The sequence below is a fragment of the Colias philodice genome, chromosome 27, assembly GCF_061535455.1.
Source record: "Colias philodice isolate Cphi_HAF_F1 chromosome 27, ilColPhil1 Martin Lab GWU primary, whole genome shotgun sequence".
NCBI classification, from domain to species: domain Eukaryota; kingdom Metazoa; phylum Arthropoda; class Insecta; order Lepidoptera; family Pieridae; genus Colias; species Colias philodice.
In genome coordinates this window covers 1,719,039-1,745,873 of record NC_143112.1, presented here as the reverse complement: position 1 = coordinate 1,745,873, position 26,835 = coordinate 1,719,039, and the positions used below count along the sequence as shown (strand labels likewise).

General features: G+C 33.2%; 1 protein-coding gene and 1 non-coding gene across 2 annotated transcripts in view; both read left to right on the top strand.

Annotated features, from left to right (window-relative positions):
* LOC149476496 (uncharacterized) overlaps positions 1-26,835 on the top strand; it is an 82,288-nt gene that overhangs the window by 2,755 nt on the left and 52,698 nt on the right. The window contains exon 2 of the mRNA XM_089711735.1: positions 22,359-22,536. Within this exon, the coding sequence (XP_089567861.1) occupies positions 22,460-22,536 (77 nt within the window). The 5' untranslated portion in view covers positions 22,359-22,459. The remainder of the gene's footprint in view (positions 1-22,358; positions 22,537-26,835) is intronic.
* On the top strand, positions 10,669-10,740 carry TRNAE-CUC (transfer RNA glutamic acid (anticodon CUC)). Its single transcript has one exon. It is a non-coding gene; the product is annotated as a tRNA-Glu (tRNA).

The window sequence follows — 26,835 nt, the reverse complement described above, 5'->3', positions numbered from 1 at the left end:
TTATAATATTAGTGTAGATAGTAAATTATTTTTTGAAAAATAAGGTCATAAAGAAGTTTCACTTCTTACGTGTGTACTCTAGTACACGCACACATTTTTTTATGTTTTAAGTTCACCCTTACCAAAAAGTGCCAAAAATAAGGTTAGTTACAAATGCGTGTAAAACATGATATTTTTTTTATATTCTAAAATTAAACAAAGTCAATTTTGTAAAAAAAATATTTGTTTATTTCATAGCTAACCATATTTTATACAAATTATAAAAAATCAACGCTTTACAACAGATTTTTTGGTGTGGGTAAAATTTGACCCACGATACCGGTAGTGTTGCCAAAAAAGGCGATACCAGCTAAGGGTTAAAAAACTATTAAACTTTTATTTTTAATATCCAAATAGGTAGCGATGAGCGAAGCGACGAGCGTGTTAGGTTTACTCTTGAACTGCCGCACGAGCCGAGCGAGCGAAGCGAGCGTGCCGCGGCAGCGGCCGGCGAGTGCCAGAAGCGACTTTAGGGCGATTCCCACTCAAATAAAAAAACTACGTAGGTTTTCACAACTTGTTTGTATTTTATTTATGTATCGTAAAATTTTTGTTACACCAATTCCATACATTTTGAGGTTAGAATAGGAAAATTGATTTTTCTCCAAAACTATTGGTTTCCTAACTTTCCCCTTTTGGTGGGAGGGTCCCCCCCTCCTCCCCCCCATCCCCCACCCACAAAAAACCTATAATACGTGCGGCAGTTCTCTAAAGAAACCCCAAGTTTTCGTTTCTTGTTCTTACAAATTAGATACAATTTTATAGGTACTGAATTTATATTTCAATGTCACGAAGTGTGTTAATGTCTAATGAGACAGATAAAAAGTGCTAAGCAATGACTTGAATACTTTTTATTTACCTCTAAAACAAATATCTATTACCTACCTTGATATCAAAATCAAATATGTATTGCCAAAGTATTACAAAGTTGTCTATTAATTATATCTTATCTATTTTATACAAACTAATATAAACCTAGGTCACGATGAAAAAACTAATGAAACTTAGATCAAATAAAGAAAGGAGAGAAGAAATATATTGGACCATTCATTCCTATTACATAATTTAAAAACCCTCACAATAAAGAAAAAACCGTTCGAAAGATGTATTCATAAATCAATACAAATTTATTAATTTAAATATCAATTTGATCAAAGATAATTATTAAAATGATGTATTGCATAACAATTGCAATATAAATAATGAATGTCCAATAAAGTGGCATAAAAAATGCCTACTTAAAAACTCAGTCATTGAATTCCATTAATATTCTATCAGTTTATATCTCACTTTCATTTGTTTCCTGTTCAATCATTTCCTATGTATAATGCTAATTTATGCATTGCGTTGAATGATTCTTCAATATAATTTGTTGATACTGCAAGTTGCAACCTTGGGTAAGGGTAAAATATTTCTTAAAATGTTTCTTTGGTTGTTAGCAAGTTGGGTAACAGTTACCTAAATTGTAAAAATGTGGTTACTTAGAAGTTATGATTTATTATGGATTATAAATGTTATTGATTTGTTAAATAATATACTAGCTGTGCCCCGCTCCCATTGGTCTTAATGTGATGATATATAGCCTATAGCCTTCCTCGACAAATGGGCTATCTAACACCCAAAGAATTTTTCAAATCGGATCCGTAGTTCCTGAGATAAGCGCGTTCAAACAAACAAATTGTTCAGCTTTATAATATTATTGTATAGATTATTTTTCTAGGTATTTCAAACATGTTACAATGAGCTTGGACTTGGAGAGAAAGTGTGTGTCCTGTTATTGTCCAGTGACATGATTCAAAAAGAGCAACTACAGATTGTCTTTGATGGCTCTCCTCTGTAGAAAATTCTTCCCGATTCAGTCTTAAATATTAATCTATATATTACCAGCTGTGTACTGCAATTTTATCTGCATCACTAGCTCCTATTGGACTTAGCGTGATGAAAGTATTTTTAAAATAGGACCTGTGATTCCAGAGATTAGCGCATTGTTTGTCTATGGCACAAAAAGGTTTGACTAGAATACACTGTGTTATATTGTATTAAAAATGTGAATGCTTAAAAATATATTGCTATAACAATATAAGTAAACATTATTGTGTATTTTTTTCAACACCAACCAATACTAGAAATACACCAACAAGTCTTAACAGAATTTTTTGTTTGTAACTGTTAACTTACCGAAGTAATATTTGTTAAACATTGTTAAGTAATTGACTTAATACTATACTAACTTAAATATATTTAATATTCTCTATTTGTTTGTGTAAATCTGCAGGAAAAAGGTGTTTTACTGCCTAAAAGATATATTTTCATTGCAATCCCAATGCCTGATTAAAATAAATAAAATTATATAAGAAAGCATAGCAAAAGCATGTATCCATTTCCTTAAATTATAGAAATGTCATATATATAGAAGAACTATACATATTTCTAGTGCAAATGCTACAAATGCCTACAGTTATACAAAGTTTAGCCGTTGACTGTGTAATGCTGTAAATGTTGGCCTAATGGGTCAATAAACCATCTCTGCTAGGTGTATAGTACTACTGTATTTTACATTTTTTTTAAGAATAGCAGTATTCAGAGTCATTAAATCAGATCAATCTAAGTATGTAGTTATATCTTATCTTACTAGATCTTACCAAGAAATTCTGCGTAGTTTATATTTTCACGAAGAATCTGGCTGATGACACATGGAAAATGTAAACAGATGCAATTCATAAACAATTTTTAATAAAATATTCAACTACCCTCAAAATAAAGTTCATGTTCATCAAACATTCATGTTATAAAATGTTTGACAGTTTTTACTTTTTTTTATCAGCGATCTTTACGCTGGCATTTATCGGCATAGAACTGGTTTTTTTTTTCGTTCGTCGTTTTTATGTTCACAGTACAACACATTTGCTTTGCATCTTGCATTTTCCATTAGATACGTGACAAAAGGCATAAAGCAATAATATAGGTAATAAGCCCACAAACAACCTTTGCACTTATCAATGAAAAACTGTTCAAATAACCTTTAAAATTCTACAAACATACAAACATCTCGTAATATTTGATCTCGTGACGTCATCTCATCACACATAATGTGCGCTAACAGGCCCAATTGAGAGCAATGTTCTTGCCATCTGGTGAAATAGGACGATATTAAAATGTTTATGTATTATTTATCTGTGCTCATTATTTATGTGCTAGTTGGTTCTGGGAATAGGGTTAATTTTATTAGATAGCATTCCGCCCGCTTTGTCTAAAACCTTATGAAATGAAGTGAATTTATATGTCCATTTATGATTTACAATTAATGTACGACAGTGGGTCCCAATTTAAGTGGAATACTTGTGTCTTGGTTCCCTTATAAATTATATGTTCAGACCTACCCTGAGAATCGCTCTATCTATTAATAGAAACCACATCAAAATCCGTAGCCAAGTTTTAAAGATTTAAGCAAACAAGGGACAGAAAAAGATACTTTCGTTCATACCATGTTCATACTATGTAGGTAGTGATTAAACAAAAGTATGGAAATCCATAAAAGGGCACAGTTACGCAAAGCATGCCCTTGGTTGATCAACACCAACGGCTCAATGCAGTAGAAACGGTATGTGGGCTTAACATAAGCCTACGTAATTCTATACACCGAGACGAACTTGAAATTTGCAGTCATTCGATATGTTGCATGTAACGAAACCTCTGTACTTGTTATGCTATTGAACACCGATATCACCAAGATTTTAACACTTGTTAAAAGCAGCATCATGCATGATCGACATTAAAATGGCCAAAAAATAGGGCTCAAAAATTATAGACATGTCGGATTACAGACGGCGACGGATAGGCCAGGGGCCGGTGTAAGTTGTAACGCGTGTCTATTGTATTATGGAATCGATATATATACAAAATAATATTTCAATTGTTCAGTTATAATTGACGATTCAGGTACCTACACTGTGTGGATTTAACATGGTCCCCAACTCCCCACGTTAGCATTCAAAAAAACAAAATCTTATAAGAAACAGACAACAAAGTTAAGGGCATACAGCTTGCTTGAACAAAATATCTCGTTTATTCATAGTCATTGCTTACTTTCATCGACTACAACCATGTATGGTATGGCAACTTTTTGTTGGTTCTTAACTGTGCTCTGACAATTCGTCTTTTATTTAAGTGACCTTATAATTTGATGACCTTATAATTTCTGGTAATTCTTTTACGAATACTCTTTCGGGTAGTAACTATTTATCCAAAGCAAATTCCTTTTATTGATGACAGGAAGAGTTCGTCCCTTGAGCTAGACGCTTCGATTTCATGTTGAGTGAGAATTTGTGGAAAATAGCCACAAATTCGAAGTAGACTAACGAAAGGAAAGCTTTGTTTTAACTGCTGGTAACCTTTATAAGTTATCTCAAAGAAAAAGAAGAACTAACTACAGTGTTGGGATGCTGCTAGTCTCAAACTACTAAATGAAGATTATAGGATAGCATAAGGAATGTGACTAGTTTAGTCACATTGCAAACAGAGATATCTTGCTAGTAGGCTAGGGTCACTAAACCAGAGTTATTTACTGAACACGTATTTATATCAGCGTTCTGACCAGTTATTGGACTCATTACAAATTCCTTTATAGCATTACATAGAAACTTAAATCAGATATACTAATGGCATCAATGCATTCATTGACACGAGTAAAAGCGTACCATTTTAGAATTAATTGTCCAATGATATCATCATTGATCATAGCAAGGTCCTTTAAAACATTATTGATATAGTTCTTATATGTATGGTGTTAAGAACCAGAATCGAAAGTGAAATATGACTCAAGTACTTGTAGGCGTTAGAAAGCCAGAAATCGAGGGTTACCAAGAATTAAAAGTACGTTGGATGATCTTGTCACTTTTAATCCGTAAACTACTAATTATTTTTGTTTTAAATACAGAAGAAAGCATTGTGATGACATATTATCAAATTAAGTACAATTTTTATGAAAGTTTGAACTGTCGAGCTTTTTAATATCTTACCGAACCAAGAATTACTCACTGGGTTTACCAATTATATTAACTAATGTGTACTAATCAAGTTATATTACGCTGCCCGTATAATAATAAATTAGAGAAGAGAACAAGTTTCAATTTAAGAGATTAAGTATTAAAAGGCCAATGTACTCAAATTATAATTTTATCTACAGGAAATTATTTTGGAAATTTAAGAGAATTCGCATTAAAATTGGGTATATTTTCATTAGTCATTTCTAAGTAGGTCCCGCCAGAAGGAAAGGTCTTTCGGAAGGCTTACGTGGGGACACAGGACCAACACGCAGAGGCCCTTTCGACAGTTTTGATGTATCGTAGTTAGAAGCTTTGTAAAAGTAAATCCACGTTTTTGTACGTTAAATTTCTTCAGTATTCTTGGGCTCCACTCAACCAACAAACATAGGAGAAAAACGCAGTCGTTATTCAGCAAGTTAATTACCATTTAATTGTGAACGGCTACGTACTTAATTTCCCCGAGACAGGCTATCATTAAACCAGTTAATGATTCATTGGCCACGGTATTCTTGGTTCGTACGGAAGCGTTCCAACGATTGAATATAGCCCATGGCCTTAGTGTTTATGGATTGGATGTGGCTGGTGACACTGGTCACTGGTCAGAGCGTACTGACGAAAATAAGATGATGTTGTTTTTGTCGTTCCACAAACAATGGTAAAATAAGTAAATAAGATAGCTTTTGTCCATAAATATAGATTAAATGGTATGTGGATGGATGAAGATATATATGTAGGATTATACTAGATTTGTAGAGGAAACAGGAGTTAAATTTTTAAATGGCCCAATAACTGTTTTACTTTAAGGGATATGTACTTTTCTAGAATCTTGTCCTGGGATACCTCGAAGATGAAGTTTTATTAAATATCTACCTAATTATGATTACATTTCGATAATTCGCTTTTGGACAAATAGCCGAACAAACATTGTTTTGAATGAAAGAAACCGTACAAATTTTCAAGTGCATTAAATAAACAGTTGTTATTTTGACATTACAGAGCAAAGAGACGAAAATTTAACTACATATTTATAAAAATTTGAATAACAATAACATGACGCAATAAATACAGTTTCAACAGTATTTTCCGTTATGCTTGATGAACTAGCATTTACTTGTATCCAAATATACCTTGTTACTTTACCTACTTATTATATCAATGATATCTTATCTAAAATATTTATTTTATCGCTGTAAGATCTTAGTCACACCGATTGAGATGTTTTCTTGGTATTATGTAGATTTTACTAGATGTTGCCTTCTACACGTTCTATAAAAGGATACACGACAGCTTATGCACATTTAAAGTGAAATCAATCCATTATAATTCAATCGTGGTATGAATGAACAAGGAATGAACTATAGAAAAGCCATAGATACTTCTAGAACTGTTATTATTAAACTAGACAAGCATCACGTAACATCAACAAGCAAAATAACTACAATCTAAGCTATATAAAACATTTATTAGTAGACTTAATGTTCCTCTTAATTGAAAATGTGGGCCGATAAAGAATTAAACATGAAAGGACCAATAAAAGCGTATTCAGATTGAGATTTTAGATTTTACGGCGCCATTACGTAACTGTCACTTGTGAGGGAACTCAATCTTTCAGGAAATAATAACTGTCTCGAGATCAGATACTCCTAAATTGCTCCTAAATAGGTTACCAGGAAAGTCAGGAATAATTTGATTTCCGCTGCGTGTGTATCTAAATATAGGTTTATGTTTTCGGCAAAAAGACTAATGGTAATAGTGGAGATACGTTTGATGTTGAGGATGTTTCTTTGTGTTTTAATTAAAAGTTACCGGGAAAGATGGTTTTGGGTAAAGGTAAACTCTGATAACTATCCTGCTATGGTATCTGTAAGCTGAGCGTTGATGCGGTTTGTTATAATGATGCTGATCGTGAATATGATCGTATGTGATGTATGATGCCATCTAGAACTATACTTATGTACTGTTTGTGTTGCCAATTTATAAGTGATTCGTCGTAGCCTTGGTGTTAATATGAAGATGAAGTACATACCTAGACAATAAAGATATTCAATTAGAGAAACAGACAGCAGTTTCTTCAATGTATTTTCTATACGCATTTAGGAGAATGCTGCTTATATTATTATCTGATGAGATTGTAATGAGGATAACCAAATAACCGTCAGCAACACTATCCAACTTCCTACTTGATTTGCTTGACAAATTTTTTATCGGATCACACCAAAAAGTTTACGCCAAAATTGAATCTGCGTTTTTCCCAACGATATCTTAATTCTATGAAAGTGCCGCTATGTCAACAAGGAGTCACGAACTGTTGGATCGAATTGGGGAATTGAAAAGGTGAACAAAGTCTGGGAAAAATCTCGAACATTCGACATGGGTATTGGCTGAAAAATTTTATGGTCGTGCGCGGTAGTCGATTGAATGGATTATGGAATGACAATGCTTGCGAAAATTGTCATTGAGGGAAAAAATTCGAACGGTTTTGTTTTTTATTTTTGCGTGTTTGTTTAATAAATATTCTCTATATTGTGTTGTTGGTCTTTTGTTCGTACAAGATTGAAGATATAGATACAAAGATTATAAGATAGCAATTTGCATATCACCATTACTTGCTTCAGCTCTTGTAGGTAGTATGAAGTAGGAAATATTGCATTATAGCATACCTACAAGCAAAATAGTTTTAGAATATTGATGTCTTCATACGTGTAAAGTAATGTTCACTTCTGTATTGTCATCATCAACAACATATTATGTTCCCACTGCTGGGACACGTCACACGGGTGACGGGCCACACTGGCCAAGCGCGTTGGCAGATTCGCGGGTACTTATATATGTAATTTTTTTTGTTTAATCCAAACCTGCAATATACGATCGAAAATTAGATTAGGTATCCAATTTTGCAGCCGTTCAGTTACGCGCGTATACAGTGATTCATTTTTTATTGATGTACAGTTTTAATATAGCAATTACTAAACCAAAATATTGTAACATTAGATCATAAATTATTATATTGCCAAAGCGCATTGAGTCTAGGTAATTTGTTAGATAACCGCAATCTATTCTGCGGTTGGTCCATACCTTGCGTGTGCGCAGATGATATAGCTTACTTCATAACTCATCTATGTATTAACTATATTGTGAGAAAAAGCGTAGAGTGAACAGATACATCTCAGTTTAACATCAGGCGAGATTGTGGTCAAGCGCTGCACTATCTATACTTAATATTATAAAGTTGAAGAGTTTTTTGTTTGTTTGAACGCGCTAATCTCAGGAACTACTGGTCCGATTTGAAAAATTATTTCAGTGTTAGATAGCCCATTTATCGAGGACGGCTATAGGCTATATATCATCACGCTAAGTCCAACAGGAGCGGAGCCATGCGGGTGAAACCGCGGAGCACAGCTAGTTCTCAATAAAAAAAGTGGTGATTATTCTGCTATGTTGTAAAGAAATGAAGATGACAGATTACGTGTAGTGTGAGAGAATGGCTGTCATATTAAATTGAGAAAAATTTATGTTTTTCACGGTAACTGAACATTATCTATATCATATAGGTTTTAATTGTAATTAGTAGACCGGGAGATACTGACACAAAATTTCGAGTCATTTGTAACAGGATGGCGGTTCTACAGGGGTCTTAGTACGCAATGACAAAAAGAAAAACGATGGCGTGAACGCTGGTACCGGCGGCTTAGTCGCGTGGGCGTTAGTCGAACTCGTCAGAAAATAGCGAAAGTCAAACGATTTGTAACAGTATGGCACTTATTTTTCCTGTAAGTTTGAGGATCAACAAATATAAATACAAAATTTCAAAGATCTATGTGTTGGAAATCTTCACTTATATAAATTAATAATAAATTAAGTTTTCAAGTATGACAGCACTTTTTCCCCCTACTAGAAGTATGGCAAATATAATAATGGTCACATTTTATCAAATACTCTCCAAAAATCCAAATGCAATACTGGTACAAAAAGTTTGGCGAAATAAAAATTTTTTGCAGATTTTCGGCGGTATGGCGACCATTTGGAATCGTCAGAAAAGTATGGCATGGCGATTTTCGTAAATGGCTGCACGACGATAGTTACCTGTGCAAAAGTTAGCCTGGTACAAATGGTTGAATGATTGTTTTATTTAAATCAACACATTCGCGTCGGTATGGCGGGCTGTAAGTCACACCGGAAAAGTATGGCATGACACTACCGCCTACTACTTTTTTATGGGCTATCGGTAAATTCTAAAATTTTTGTGTTACAAATCGTTTGACTTTCGCTATTTTTCCGACGAGTTCGACAAACGCCCACGCGACTAAGCCACCGGTACCAGCGTTCATACCATCATTTTTCTTTTTGTCATTGCGTACTAAGACCCCTGTAGAACCGCCATCCTTGTTACAAATGACTCGAAATTTTGTGTCAGTATCTCCCGGTCTATAGTTTTTTGTAAGCAGTTTTTAATCGTTGTTCCATTTCAGTTATTCGACTAGGTGCTTAATCAAATAATAAATTTCTTATAATTATTTACGATATCGATTATCGGGGAAATACTTGTGAATTCTTATCCTAAAAAGATCGAGGTTATTTTAACTAAATAATATTATGTTGTCTTATAAATATTAATTCATTTAAAACTCGATGGAATAATCTACATAACATCAATGTATTTTAGTTATTACGGAGTAACGGATAGATTATTATAATTTTTTTAATGTCCGTCAATGAATACAAATTATTCTCTAATAAAGATGTAAATTAAGATGTTTAACTTGTAATGGCATTATCTCTGTACAAGTTTATTTAGTCTGATGTTAATAATAATAGTTAAAAAAAACTAAAAAACACGCTTTGTATAGAAAACCGAACTAAAAAATAGAAAATTTTATCAAATTAGTGTATTGTCATCGGTCCTCAATAAATCTACAAAGTTTGAACGAAATCTGGCCGTTTAAAGTGGGTCAAAATCACGCCCAAAGAAGTCGGTTACAAACAAACGTACAGGTGAAGCTAATATAAAGCGTGTAAAAAGAGCTGAAAGTTTACGGTTCGATGGTACATTTTGGTACTTACCTATTTTAAGGAAATTATTGATCTATGACCTAGGTAGAAATTTTGAATACATTTCAAGTATAAGAAAGAGTACCTATCGAGCATTTTATTACATCGAAATCTATTGAGCTTTTAATTTACTAACTTTTAAAATTGATTTGAAAATCTAATATTTTAAAAGGACTGATTCTTGTAGTTATATATAAATAAAATTCATAGAACATTTGTACTTTACCGAGTTGTAAAATTGAAATAAATTTACATAAATTACCAATTACTTATTTCCGAGAACAATAAAGCAGACTTCACAATTTTAATTACAATAGTTAAGAAATTCGCTTATGAGGCGTGCAATAGGTATAAAATTGATGATGAATGTTCGCTACAATTTACAAACTTAAATATTAACCTATAGCTGTTATAAACAATCAACATATTTTCAAGAAACGATCATTGTAAAAGCTTCGATGCATATATTCGTTCATTACATCATAGAATAGGAATGTTTACGAAACAGATGGTATATTTCGCCATTCTGATAATATCCGATATGGTCTAGTGGCTAGGATACCTGGCTCTCACCCAGGAGGCTCGGGTTCGATTCCCGGTATCGGAAGTCCTTTTTTTATTTTTTCATATTTATTATTGTGAAAATATATAATATGTACCTACTTTTTTAAAATCCCGGTTTGTTGTCCGTAATTTCGTAATTTTTTTTGCTACCACCTTTGTAGTAATGCCAAATCTCTGAAACTAAGAATTTTGAATACCGAGTTAAAGACAGTATTCATTTCATTTTTCATTTAAATAGTTATTTCTACTGACCCAATTACTTTTTAGTTTAATTAAAATGATTTCTTCTCATCAATGTCTTCCAAGATACAACGTAGTTAGAAAATTCCATAACAAATATGCCTCAGTGGATGCTGTTGATAAGATAGTGCTGTGTGTTCTACCTAGATATCATATTACAAAACTATTTCACGTGTCAAGATATTTACATGTGACTAGTTGTTTCACGCGGGTGCGTCTGGGTATAGGACTTTAAATTAGGTCATAACTATGTAGGTGTCATGTTGATGAATATATTTTCGTTTTGTTGTGCTTTTTTCGTAAGAAAATGTGTAAAATGTTTAAATTGTATCTTATACAGGAATAAAAAAAATATACAAATGATACTCTACTTTATTTGTGAACAATAGTCTTTCATAAACATTTTCATCTAGGTACCTATGTTTAAAATGAAATACTCTCAACTTTAATCAAAGTTCAAAGCTTTGAAAATGAAAGAGCTTATTATGATAAAAATGTGATATTTATATTTCGAAAAACAAACGAATTTTCTCTTTGCAACATAGTTAGGTAAATTTTCATCCCAATTCCTTAAGTCCATAGTAATAGAGAAACAATCGTACAAACAGTCCATAGAAATTGTGAGAATAGAATGGTCGTTACGATTATACGCCATAAAAAATAATGACACATAATAGCGAAAACGACGGAGTATGGACGCAACGCATGTATAATCTGTAAATTGGTTACATTATCGGTAATGGCTGATCACTTTCTAATGCAGTTGAGAGTAGACCTTTACGAAACGTGGTATTTGAGTATGGATATGGTAGTGTTATGTATGCAACTGATGATGATTAACTATGGTGAAAAATATGAGAGGCAAATTAATACAAGAAAAAACGAATATAAATTGCGATGTGTTGAAAAGAAAAATACCTAATCTGTAAAGAAAATCGATCAATGAAAGACAATACACATCACTACAGACTTAACAGTTTACAACAAAGTCACTTTCTATGTATGCTTAAATCTCGCAACGAATTGTGATGTGGTTTTTAGGGTTCCGTAGCCAAAATGGCAAAAACGGAACCCTTATAGTTTCGTCATGTCCGTCTGTCCGTCTGTCCGTCTGTCCGTCTGTCCGTCTGTCCGTCTGTCACAGCCGATTTACTCGGAAACTATAAGTACTACAGTGATGAAATTTGATGGGAATATGTGTTGTATGAACCGCTACAAAAATATGACACTAAATAGTAAAAAAAAGAATTGGGGGTGGGGCCCCCCATACATGTAACTGAGGGATGAAATTTTTTTTTTCGATGTACATACCCGTGTGGGGTATCAATGGAAAGGTCTTTTAAAATGATATAAAGTTTTCTAAAAAACATTTTTCTTAAAGTGAACGGTTTTTGAGATATCAGCTCTCAAAGTCGTAAAAAGTATGTCCCCCCCCCTCTATTTTTATAACTACGGGGTATAAAATTCTAAAAAAAATAGAGGTGATGCATGCTAATTAACTCTTTCAACGATTTTTGGTTTGATCAAAGTATCTCTTATAGTTTTTGAGATAGGTTGATTTAACTGTAATTTATTATATTTGCTGCTACGGAACCCTTTGTGCGCGAGCCCGACTCGCACTTGGCCGGTTTATTTTTAATAGATAGAGTGATTCAAGAGGTTTAGTTAAAGGTTTAGTTTAATTATATAATTTATAAGGTGTTAGACAAAGCGAGCGAAGCTGCGGGCGGTAAGCTAGTACATATATCTGTGTATCTGTAATATGCTTCATATGCCAAAACAACAAACATACGATGTCCCAAGATTTTCGACATGGCCATCCTTATAGTAGGATGCCATATATACGACAAACACGCTCAAACAAATTTGAAAAAAAATAAGGCAAAAAATTTGACCTCCTTTTAATAAGGTTACAGATTTAGGAATCCCCGTATTGTAATACAAGACAGGATTAAATTAGGTTATTTAAGACCTACATTTAGGTCTAAAATATAGGCTATTTGCTGGCATTTAGGTTTATAGATCGTTTAACCTGGACTGGATCTTTTATAACGGATTCATCAGGATGTAATTTTTATATATATGTAATTATGCTGTAAAATATTCCGTTTGTCAGATATGAGTTATGACTGATTAAAAATAAATCTTTGAATCTTGTATATTACGATAATATAGTTAGGTCTTTTCCTCTATCTATATGTAGGTAGGTCTTTAAGATAGTTTTGTAACATTTATCATTATTTTCGTATTTAGGTGAAACACACAGTCAAAGAATTGTATGTAGGTACATACAATTCTTTGACTGTGTGTTTCATCGCGATACGTGCAGTGGAACAGAGTCCTAGTCGTTACAACAAAGTATTGATGATAATTTTGATCCTCTCCAAAGAAACTTCAAAAACAGTAATTGTTTATATCATTATTGTAAATACAATTCTTTCATATTTATTAATCACTTATCGACATTCCTCCCTCAGATTTGTTACTGATTAATTGAATGTATTGTATCGTGTATAGAAAGTATAAAAAACCTAGAAAGTAATTACATATAAATAAATCAAAGCATTTTTCCATTCATTAACCGTTAAACGATGTCTATAATCAGATTACTCGTTAGCGGACAAACCCGGGTGTAAAGGTCATGTGTGAGCGGCCTATTAGTTAAATGTGATACTATTTGGCTTAGTACGTTTCATTTGAGTGTAGGGTAAAGGTCCTGGTTTGGGCCCTCTTCACAATGGCCTGTGCAGGGCGAGTAGAGGCAATCACGATAGTGAAGAAGGCCTAAATGTCAATGATTGGCTGTAATTTTAGGTGTTTAATTACAATCACTGTAATTGCGGCAAAACATCGATGATCATTTGTTGTGGCCAACACTGCCCATTGTGAAAAGGGTCACTAGGCTCTCGTTTGTAAGCGAATAAATATTTACAGAACGGCTTAAAATAACTAGAAAATAAAGAATGAATAAATTAAATCTAGTTGGATTTATTTTATTCATGTCAATGACGTTCTAGTGTACATAAATGCCAAGCTAATTTCTCAATTAATGCTAACCACAGAACGTATGTTGAAAAAACGCAAACATTATTATTTGACTATCTTAGATTTATGCCCTTAATTATTTATATTGATTTAGAATTCTCTCTATTCTAGATATGTATGTATTATTATTTATTACATCCATTATTTATTTTTTGTTTATGTTTGTCTATATCTAGACAACAAGAAAAGCTGAAGCATTCATACTATAAGCCTATTCATTCATATAAAATTCTCGATGCGCATTGTTTATAAAATTAAAACATTCGCATTTTTTATTTTTTAAATATTTACTTGTATTAATTATTTTCTTATAGAAGTAGTCCACAATGAGACGATTTACCCTACGCAGCCGTTTCCTTATCAAGACATACGAGTCGCTTGTAATCAATCGAGTTGGCTTTCGAAGAAATGTTTCAAGTATTTCTTTGTAAGCTTTTTATGTTATTGTTATTAGAATTACTTAGCATCTACTCAAATATTTTAGAATTTAGTTAGGTACAATAAATAGGAGAGAGATTTTTAAATATGGGAATTGATTTCTCGATGAAGGAGTAGAAGATATTTTTTTTTTCTCTATGTGGAAATGTCAAATGATCTTGAAGTGAATTTTATAAAATTTATCTAAATGTCGACTAAGTAGGTACCTATACTATTTTCTTTTCAATTTGATGTTTTAATAAAATCTATAAATATAAATTAAGAAGCGGGTTATTTCTTTTAGGGCCGATTTTTCAATGCTTGGATAAAACTTATCCGACCAATAAAGTATTACATGATAATATTAAAATGTCACGTAAACTGTCAAATACGGGCAATTAGAATACGTTTTTAAAATGGTAGTTTTATACATTATTCGACGAATAAGTTTTATCCAAGCATTGAAAAATCGGCCCTTAGTGATTATATGTACTTATCATACATAATAAAAAATAACTAATCATCGTCACCTACATACGTCAATCATGATTCATGACCTCATCAAGCAATGATGTTTGTAAGCTGCGTCGGCGCACACGTGCGTTCAAATTATATGTTCGTTTGATGCTTCAAAGTTTGTTTTTTAATTTTTTAGTTGAAAAGTACTCGGTTAAATACAAAGTTAAGTACGGGTTGAAGAAAATACGTAATAGGTATTTGAAACAAGCATAAATCATATTATTATTAAGTATTTTTATTATATTATGAAATTAGCTGTTAAGTGTTAAATTTTCAATGGTCCACTACATCGCATGTTTAAAAATAATGGCCTGTTAATATTTGAAGATGCCATTTTTAAATTTACACATATTAAAGGTAATAATAGTAGTTAGTAATTACCTGTTATAATTTCAAGACCACATTACAAGTTACAACACATATGTGTATACTGTATGATAAATATAATTAGCACTTAATATTTGAAGATCATATTATATTTGCAACACCTATGCGTATGAAATTCATCTCACAGCACAGATAAGGCATGGTAAATGGTAATGAACCGTAATAGATGCTGTCGTAATTCGACCCACAAACGAGTGTCTGAGACTGTACTGTGAATGTATGGAGTTAATTAAGTTCGGCTGATGTGCATGGGGCGGGCGGAACGCGGCGTTTTTGTTGTTGTAAACGTGTGACTTGAAATGTCGCCTAGATAGGTTAAGAATATAGAAATCTGCGTAATACTGTCTCGACTTGTTCTTGGCAATGTATTACTTGTATAAGTACCTACTACTAATTTGTCAGCCGCACTTTTGTGCTTAGATTAAGTACCTATGCATGAAATAATTTACTCATGGCTATAGATTTAAGACCACATTGTCTTTTTATAAAGACTTGATTACCACGATTTAATAACTTTCTATTCACAATATAATTTTTCTAATAAATATGTAATAGACAGTTAAATTATTGCACGCCTCATAAGCGAAGCGTTGAGGTGGGTACTACTGTCACTTCGCGCAAAACATCTGATTTTTCAAACTTAAAATGTATTTATGTATCATACATTGCACTTGTAAGATAATACATACACACACATATTAAGAAAAAACACTATTTTCAACATTCATGATATTTTTGATGTCATTTTTGTTATTTAAACTAGTTAAAAAACAGTTTAAAAAAGTTCTGTCTTGGACGTCCGTGTGTCTGTATGTGCGGAGGATTTTCTTGTTAACACGATAGCGACCGAAATACTTTACTAATCGAGTCTTTTTTTTTTCTCTTACGCTTGAGTATGCTCAGGAATAGAACCCTTTCATTTTTCAGGGTCTGATTCGATGTGGTTTAATTGTTATTAAATAAACAAAAATAATAATTAATAAATAATTATTAAAACAAAATTATGAGGCGTGCACTTTTGGATTTTCCAAATTTATTATTTTATTATCGAAATCGTTTTAAATTTAATCAATAGTCATATTTCCAACAACTGGTTTAAACGTGTAAATGCGTCGTCTGTAAAGTGCCTTATGTTTATCTCAATGAGATTCACTTCGATAGCGAAGTCTAAACGTAATTAGTGCTGCATTTTTAATGAAGAATCACTACTAAAACTACACTATGCATTATTGCTAAAAATTATCTTTGTATTGTTGTAAGTAATACATCTTGAAGTAAGCTGAAAATTTTAATTATGATTTTTTATCTGATACTACATTTATTCATAGCTTTGTTTGGGGATTAAAATATTTCCCACTTAAAAAGGAAGCAAGTTATAAGATTACGTATTATACATATATTATCACAGATAATATAACACTTTACTAACTAGTAAATATGTAGTAATATTATATAAAAATAATACGATACTAAAGGAATGCGTATACAAGGAAAAGCAAATTGTTAAGGCTAAAACGCTTTTGGTAAATAAATCAGTGTTGTGTTTTAAATGACGTTAACACGCACTCTTTTAAATTCATAACATGTGTGTGTGGTGCAAAGAACATGCTTTAGCGATAAGATTATTCGTATAAATATTTCTCGTATGTGTTCGCATGAATATTTCTCGTATACATGTGAAGTATGGGTGAATGTTTCTTATTCTGTCACGTAAAAATTGTCGAACGGATTGTGATGGAAATAAAAATATGTAGATAATTATAGTAGGAAATAACACGTAGGCAATATATTGGTGTTATGCGGAAAAGCAGAGGGATAAAGCTAGTTTACATAATAATATACGACTATCCACCAACCCGCACTTGGCCAGCATGGTGGATTATGGCCTGTAGGCTGTACTGTACCCTGATAGAAGGCCCGTGTCCCAGCATCACCAGTGGGTATACACCTGAATACATATATCATATATGTATAGTAGGTACTAACTACTAGGTACCTATGTGTGCTTTTATCTCGAGGATCAACTATGGACAACGTAGTCTAGTTGCTTTATAAATCTAGTTGAGTTTATAATCTGATTACTTACGATGAATCGCTTCATCTTATACCTTGTAATATGTATGTCTTCTGTACTTACTCATGTTATATCGAACTGAGGTGACAGACAAACGAACCCGAGGACAATTCACGTACAAAGGTGGAATTTAAATTGCTAATGATTGTGCAAACTATGACGTCATAGTGTATGGTAAATATTATTTGCTATTGGTATGTTTGGGTTTTTAGCTGTCTATGTTTGTTATTCGAAATTTACAGTTCTTTTCCTTATATAGAAAACTAGATTTCCGCCCGAGGCTTCGCCCGCTCTGTCTAAAACCTAATAAATTATATACTAAAACCTTCCTCTTGAATCACTCTATCTATTAAAAAAAACCGCATCAAATTCCATTCTGTAGTTTAAAAGATTTCAGTATACATAGGGACATAGAGACAGAGAAAGCGTTTGTTTGTTTGCGCTAATCTCAGGAAATACTGGTCCGATTTGAAAAATTCTTTCGGTGTTACATAGCCCATTTATCGAGAAATGCTATACTTATACATATATCATCACGCTAAGACCAACAGGAGCGGAGCACTGCGGGTAAAAGCGCAGGGCACAGCTAGTCTGTTTATAAAATGTACATTTTTGTACAGGAAAAGAGCTAAGAATGTACCTATACGCTAGACAGAACAGTTAAAACTATTTGCGTGTCTAAACAATCAATTATTAGGTATATCCACATTGCATCTCAAAGTGGAACAACCTTGGTATATATTTGAGTCAGAGTAATGGTCAAATAGTTTGTTTGTGTGTATGTATAATGTATATTGATCAAGATGCATTAGGCAGTAGGCTGGTCTATTTATGTTTTGATTTTGCGAAGTTTAGATAGAGCGGTGATTGTGTTTATATTGTTTTTGAAAGATGTTATTTTAAGGTATTGCGATTTTTGTGCCTATAGAAGTTTATTTTATTTATTTATAAATTAATTTTAGTGTTACATATTTTGATCGTAATAAGTTATCAATTCATTATAGTAGGGGAGCCCAGGATGCTAAATGTGGATTTACTCGAGCGTCACGGGAACCTATTAGAATTGGTAGATTAGACCATAGCGAGAAAAAAAGGTCCTATAATGTTTTCACTTTTAGCGGTGGGGAAGGGTTTTTTGATTTTTTTTAATTTAAAAAAGAAAAAAATTGGCTTGGAAATACTCAAGCGCGTTAGATATTGATATTTTGCATGCTCCAGGACGTCACTGAAAAAAAGTATACGTTAATCTGACGATTTAAGTGGCGATTTAATCGCTATGAAGAAAGGGTAAAAAATTAAAGTAATATTATTCGAGCGCGTCAGATTAATATATGGGGGGGTTAATTACAATATAAGAAGTCCCCATTTCGCTAATCTGACGATTCGAGCTCAACCTTAGGGAATTATGGATTATTCAAATTTTCCAGCGGGGCCCCTGAGCGCACCCACCAACCATAACTGCTCATATTGACTAGAGGTACTAATGAATAGCTAAGGTACCGTCCCTTATAGTAATCTGACGCGCTCGAGTAAATCCCAAAATCCCCTCTTGGGCTCCCCTACTATTAATTGTTTTTTAAATTTTTGGCAAATTCGTGCCATTCGACAAATACAAAAATATGAAAAAAAAATTAAAATGTAAAAGCAAATATCCTGGCATTTAACTTGGTACAAAACATTTTTCAAATACATATAATAAAAACTACGGATTACCCTATTGCACTTTTACGTAACTCCGACATCTTACGTTTTTTATCTATTGCATTAAAACATATTAACGCTCAGAAATCAATATGTACTCAGTTACAGAAGCCTCTAGTTACATAATATTGCGGTTAAATGAGTTAAACAAATTATATACTAAGTATTAGCACATATAAGTTATGCTATGTACACATTATAGCGTGAGATTTCTGAAGACGAAGGAGCTTCGCTGTTCGCAATTCGTAGCAAGTTTTTTGACTTGTATTTGAGAGATTGCGATCGAAAGAGATATTGTAACTGCAATGAAACTTATTTGAGAGATATAGGTTGTTTTTTTTAATTTGTTTCTGTTTTTGATGAATTCAATTTCTGCAGTTATGTTTATTATAACTTAAACTGTTACATAAAGCGTCTCATACCGTAAATAACTTTATAATGTGAATAGATACTGTTCGCTGGTATTAATGTAGGTACACAACACAAACTATGGAACATTAAAAAATAATAACATTCGGAAGCTAAAAAAAATATATTCGTCGATAGTCTAGCCACAGCATAAAAAAAGCAATTACAGCCAAGACTATAGAGGTGTAAATGAATACTGCGGTATGTACAGATTAATGGCTAGAAAGGTAACCAGAGGCGGCTCGCCCTAAGGAGCGCTGGTGCAGTGAACTCCCATAAATAATTATAATAAAATCATACTCCTTAATTTAATTATTAACATAATTATTACTATTTAAAATCAATCGTAATCTTTAAAACTACTGTTAATACCAATGAATATATCCATCATTCCATCATCCCATACACCTGTATAATACCTACTGTATTATGTAACGCGCGAAGCGGAGCGCTCACGATTGCGCTCCAATGAAAAAAGATTTAGTACATTTCCTAATACGAAATCCAATAGGAGTGAAAGAGAGGGTTTTGCCAGAGCCCTGCGCGTGAAACAAAAGATTTTCTATGGAAAAGTAGCAAAATTCGGAGCGCCGCACCCGCAAACGTTGCCGGTTCGTTTTTACCGCCCGGCAGGACAGCGATTGCGCGCGATGTTGCCAGTTACCACTTCTATAATATAAACAAACACTCGAGTCAACTTCAATGCACGCGCGCGATTCATGCAATTTTCTAATTAAAATTATAAAATACGTGTTGAAATAGCCTGTAGTTATCAGTATTACTTGTGAGTGTTAAAATGAACAATAATTATAATGTGGCGTTCATTAAAAAGTGTGATAAAACGTGACAAATTCGGCTTGAATGTAAAGCTAAGGGACCACCACGGCCTGAACGCAAAAATGTAAGACAAAAACGAAAACATATACGCGTGTGTTTAAATCTGAACAATATGTGAAAATGTGTGTGGTTGTGTGGTTGTGATGAAAGCAACAAACTATTTTGTTTTCCGTGTCTTTTATTTAAAGCGGGCGCGGCCGGCGGAGGTGAGAGTGCTTGGACTGAAACGGGCGTTGACGACTTAGCTCATCTTTCAATCAAGATGAAAAAACATTCACAATCTCGGTACCATTTGTTGAATGAACTGCAATTGGCGTCTATCGGTCTTGTCGCTTTATGATATAGATATTTTTGCACACCAAAAAGAAAGACGTATCACGTATGCATTTTCTTTATAAGTAATTTTTTTGATAAATTGTACTGCTTTACACCGTGTATTTTCAGTGTTTTATTTCAAGTGAACACCCATAAAATTTTGTCACGAGCCGCCTCTGAAGGTAACTACCTACTATGGGTTTAGAAACGGTTCTCTATGGTGAAAACGAGTGTTGAGATGGTAATTTGTGACGGTATAGTGGTAAAGTCATTTTAATAATGCTATTTGTATCTATTTTACAATGAATACTTGTACTAGAGAACTGGCTACGCACGGGTGGGCAAATTATATAGGTACACTAGCTGTGCCCCGCGGATTAATCCGCATTGCGCCGCTCCTGTTGGCCTTAGCGTGATGATCTATAGCCTTCCTCAATAAATAGGCTTATGTTATTGTACCAGTTGTTCCTTAATATAAGTATAGATACTACACACATACACACTATCTACATATTAAAAAAGCCACATCAAAATCCGTTGCGTAGTTTTTGAGGTTCTAAGCATTCATAGGGAGAGAGAGTGGGAAGCGACTTCTTTTACACGCTTTTATTTGCTTCACCTGTATGAAACTATATCCTCTCGACTCGATTTTGACCCACTTTAATCAGACAGATTTTCAAACTTTGTACACTTATCAAGGATCAGTGACAATACAATATTTTCATCTTACCTATAGCATATTTGCATATAATATGTATTTGTTAGTGTTTAAGTATATGTTTTATTTATATTCTCGTGATATTTGTGTCACTTATAATAGCGTGTGTCTACCGTCTTTAATTAACCACTTGAAGCCAATTGGCCTAATTGTTGTGACGCGCTGTCAAAATCATTTTCTCACTTGAAAGTTTGGTATTTACTGAAATTTATTACTAACTTTTGCCCCTTCGTTAGTTCGGAGTGGTGGCGAAATAAATTTATATTGCAAAGATGGTTTGCAAATGTGATTAACAAAGGAAAGGTTAAAAGGAAAATATTGCAAATGATCAAATCAATTCAAAATACATATTATGACTTATTTTTGAAGTGAAGCTTTTTGTAAATGTGTATAGGTAATTCACGATTTTTTAACTCATAACATGAATTCTTACAGTTTTAACACGTGTGTTGTTTTTATACATTTCAGTGTTCTTACAAAAATAAATAAAAAAGGCTTGTTTCTAAAAAAAAAGGCCGACTACGGATTCCTTCGTATCAAATAACACGAAAAACATTGTTTTTTTTTTCAAGGATTTAAGGCATACCTACAGTAAAATGTCTGCCCTGTGAATATTTTTTTTCTTTAATGAATCATGTTTTGTAACTAGAATAAAATTAATTGATAATTAAAAATAATACTTACTAAGAATTTTGCATCATCGTCTATTTAAAACCACAGTATGAAAATATAGAAATAAAAACCACAACAAACGTTAACCTTGTTACAGTTTTAATACAACCTTTTTAATTTGGTCAAGCTAACATGCAATTAGGCATTGCCAAATTTGACACTCGTAATTTGATATGGATCAAATATACAAATGTTGAACGCAACCTAATCCATTTATTATTTGTTTAACAGTTACGTAACGGTCTGGTTTTAGTCACGAATAACTCGCATTTCCTTTCCGTATTCGATTAGCAAACGTGTTCGAAATTCAAATTTGCAATCGTTCCAGAACGATGATCCTGTGCGCCGCGCGATTGGTCGATACAGTGACGTCATGACGTAGCGCGGCTGCGATTGGTTGAGCGCCGCGTGCCGCGCGCTGATTGGTGAATGATGTCAGGACTACAGACGCGGGGGGATGACCCGATCAATGGTGTCGATGTACGGGAGCAAGGAAGCGCTTTGAGGTCAGTATTGTTGCCTTGACGTTAATAACATTGAATTTTTTATCGCGTGACCATATGTAGGTATAGATGAATGATTAAGGAATGGTGGTAAGCCGGTCAATGTTTTATTGCACGCCTCATAAGCGAAGCGTTGAGGTGGGTACTACTGTCGCTTCGCGCAAAACATCTGATTTTTCAAACTTAAAATGTCTTTATGTATCATACATTGCACTTGTAAGATAATACATACACACACATATTAAGAAAAAACACTATTTTTAACGTTCATGATATTTTTGATGTCATTTTTGTTATTTAAACTAGTTAAAAAACAGTTTAAAAAAGTTCTGTCTTGGACGTCCGTGTGTCTGTATGTGCGGATCCTTTTTCTTGTTAACACGATAGCGACCGAAATACTTTACTAATCGAATCTTTTTTTTTCTCTTACGCTTGAGTATGCTCAGGAATAGAACCCTTTCATTTTTCAGGGTCTGATTCGATGTGGTTTAATTGTTATTAAATAAACAAAAAAAAACTCGGCTGTTTTTTTTTTTTTTTTTTTTTTGAAGTGAATTTTTATATTTTTATTGAAATTGATTCCAGAAGATTACTGGGAACTTTAAAAATTCATTTTGTTACTTTTATTAGTAGGTTACGATCCTTATAAGTATTTTAGTGTATTCAACCAACTTAAAAAAGTGTGACTATTTTACAACAATTTGAATATGAATTGTATTATTGTATACAATATCCAGGGCCGGATTTAGAGGTCCGGAGGCCTCGGGGCAACAAAGGAGTGGAGGCCCCCTCGCCCCAAATTATTTTCCAAATAAAATGAACAATTTTTCTCAGTCGAGTTTTTCAATAAATAATTTATTGTGAAACCAAGTAGATTCTCTTACAGCCGTACAAATAAACGAGTTATAACATTTTATGCAAAGAATAAACTAAGAATAAGGAAAAATCATACAAATAAACACGAAATAAATGTAACCTAGTATAACTTCGTAATAAGTATTCATACTAATCACGGACATATATCAAGATAGACTAAGCGAGTGTATGTACTTCCCGTGTCCAAACTACGATTATGAAACTTACTTGACGCTGGCCTACACTCAGTCCGCGCTTGCAGTTCGCCAAGGAAAGACGTGAAGCTGAATAAAGTAAAATGCCGAATTACGCCGTTATAAACTGTAGAAACTCCACAGCTGTGAGTGGCCGAGTTAGCAGAGATGTTTCCTTCCACCGGTAAGTAATTTTCTAATCAGAATATGCACTATTTATTTTAAAATCAAATAAAGAATATCTGTGGAAAACGATCGTGACAAACACGGATACCAAATCATACGAAATGATTCGGAATACATTGCGGCTTTTACTTGGCACGGTAAAGATCGCGTCGTATGATAACAAGCAATGAATAGCGTCTTCTCATTTTTCTGTTCTCATTTTTCTGTCCAATTTTGTGGTTAGTGATGTTCATTTGATGCAACAGTTCTCGATTCTAATCGATTTTATAATCGAACAGATAAATGATAATTTGAAGGAGCAATTTTTCAGAAAAAAAGGCATAGATTTTTTTTGTCATTTAATACGACTTGACCTAGAACTTTTAAGTATTTTAATACAAAGGTACTAAAAATAAATATTATGACATGGACGCCATTAGTTAAAGTGTCATCTTGGGAGTTTTTTAAGAAAACTCCTTATTGCTTAGACTATGTTTGTTTTTTCAGTTTTCCAAGTAACCCGAACATAAAAGGAAAATGGATCGATGCAACGGGACATAAATATTGATTGATTGACAGTTTCATTACTTTCTTTCGATGGCCTCTCTAGTACGTAGTACATGGTAACTCAATGGGCATATGTAAGAAAAAGCTAAAACACATTAGTTTACTTGTTAGAATGTTAAAAGGTTTATAACTTTATTTTATCATCCCTCTGTCTATGGTAATTATCATTTTTCTGTCTAAAATCGATTTAGTAATCGATTACGATTCATTTATTTGACTACCTCTTAGACATAGATCTAGTTTGATCTGATTTCTTTCGATTTACTTCGATGGGATAGGACGATACTAGAATCGCCGCGCGAGTGGCGGCCTAATCGATTTAGCGTAAAATGAAATTAACATCACTAAAAAGCGCTCGTGACGTCATAACGCGTCAAGGTCAGTACAAAAAATATGACACGCTTGGTTTTCATACAGATCGCGGTACTTGCGTTGTCTACTTATATATACATGTCTGTGATACTAATGCTATTCCGTCCTTATTACGGCTACCACCCTAGTATAAGTCTGACATAACCGAGTTATAACATATCTTTTAGTACATTGTGCTGTGTTTTACAAGTTTTAGAAGCAATTTTCAATCTACATTTGAGATAATAGCAATGAGAGTAATACGAGAAGTAGAAAAAGTTGAGCAAATTAATAATTTCATTACGTACCTATTGAAATGGAAAATTTTGTATGAAATGTCAAAATATACGAAATTATGAAAAACCCTTTTGATATTTATAATGATTTATTTATTTACAACATGCGCCAAACCATACATACATAAAACTTATTTCTAAACTTATCACAATAATATACACTTTCGTTGAAAATATAAATCTTCTAAGCCTGGAGTTGTATGTTTTGAGTACCAGTTATTTGGCAACTCTCTATCTCAAGGTGGGTTTATCTTCTGTTCTCCAGATATTGGATAGCGTTATCTATCATTTGCTTGCATATTTAATGATATATTTAAATTATTTCCAATAAATATTTAAAAAATAAATAAACAGAACATCGTATGATGAAACTTCACAACAAATTCGACGAAGTCAAACGAGCGTCAGCAAAATGACAGCACCAAGGCTTAACCGTAGACAATTTCAATGTTTTTCATAATTTTGTAAATGAATTGCGACGTTGCCGCTTCGCGCCTATTGCATAGCGTGAGCATAGTTACATCGACGTTATTCCAAATTTATTTGTAAGAAATTATGACATCCTTATTCTTTATTTGTTCTTATCATATCTATTCATTGCATAAGGTTTGAATAAGCAAGTTTTTATTTGTACGGCTGTTAGTATTTAACAAACGCATATAAATATAATCGGAAACATGAATTATCTGAACTAAATTTTAGTGATAACGAACGGAACCTTTCGAGCTTTTTTTGTCGAAAAATCGTTGATGATTTCGCTGAAATCCAGTTCTCGGAGTATTTTTTATAATTTTCATTTTTGAAAATGAGCACTCTAAAGTGCAATTTGATACCATCAAGACCAAATACATTCTCAATGCAATTTCGAGGTTTGTGGATGTAGCTTTGTTTCGATCTTCAAGAATTTTGTAGTAAAATAGTTCCGGCGATTGATCTTTTCCATAGTCCTTTTTGTATGAATCAATCAAAGACACAAATTGAACCAACTCAATTACCAAGACTAGGCTCTAAATCATCCGTATACACTTTCACCAATGCCTCTGCTGCAGCGTGCAAATTTTCACGGAATCGAATACCCAACCTCCGAGGTTGCGGGCAAGTACCACCCCACTGAGCCATTGAGCCATTGGGGTACTCCCTCAAGATGGGTAGTAAATTGGAAGTGCTTATCAGGGCCATTTGATATTTTGATATTTCACTGATTGCCTGATTAGAGTGAACAAATATAGATCAATGATTTCTGTTAATATTTAAGATTAATATAATCAAATAATCATGTACTGTAGGCTGTAGGTAAAGGTAAAAGTGAAAAAAAAAATATCAAAGGAAAAGATGTTTACTAGTTTTACTAGTTGGAATTTGAAAGATATTTTTTTTCCGAAGTCTCTATTGTGGGGGCCCCCTGCTTGTGGAGGCCCCGGGCCATCGCCCCGTTTGCCCTCCCCTAAATCCGGCCCTGACAATATCGAAGCTTTTTAAGAAATGTATAAAATACTTTTTTAAGAATTATTATCATACATAATATTATGTTACCGGCAATATATTAAAACCGGCATTATATGCAATTCTTAGTAAATGTATGTTATTCCGAGAAACAGTCGGAATGAAATAAATTAAATTCGTCACATTACCTACTTATATCTTTAAATCTGAACTTTTCCTAAGTAGCAAACACATTTGCAAATGTGGGTGGTTTTTGGAGTAGCTATTAACCAATATGAGGTCAAAACTAAAATCCAAGATGGCGCCGACGAAAATTTGAAATCTTTTCGTCATGGGTGTCATTTTCATGGTTTTTGGGGTAGCTATTAACGAATATGAGGTCAAAACTAAAATCCAAGATGGCGCCGACGAAAATTTTACACATTTTCGTC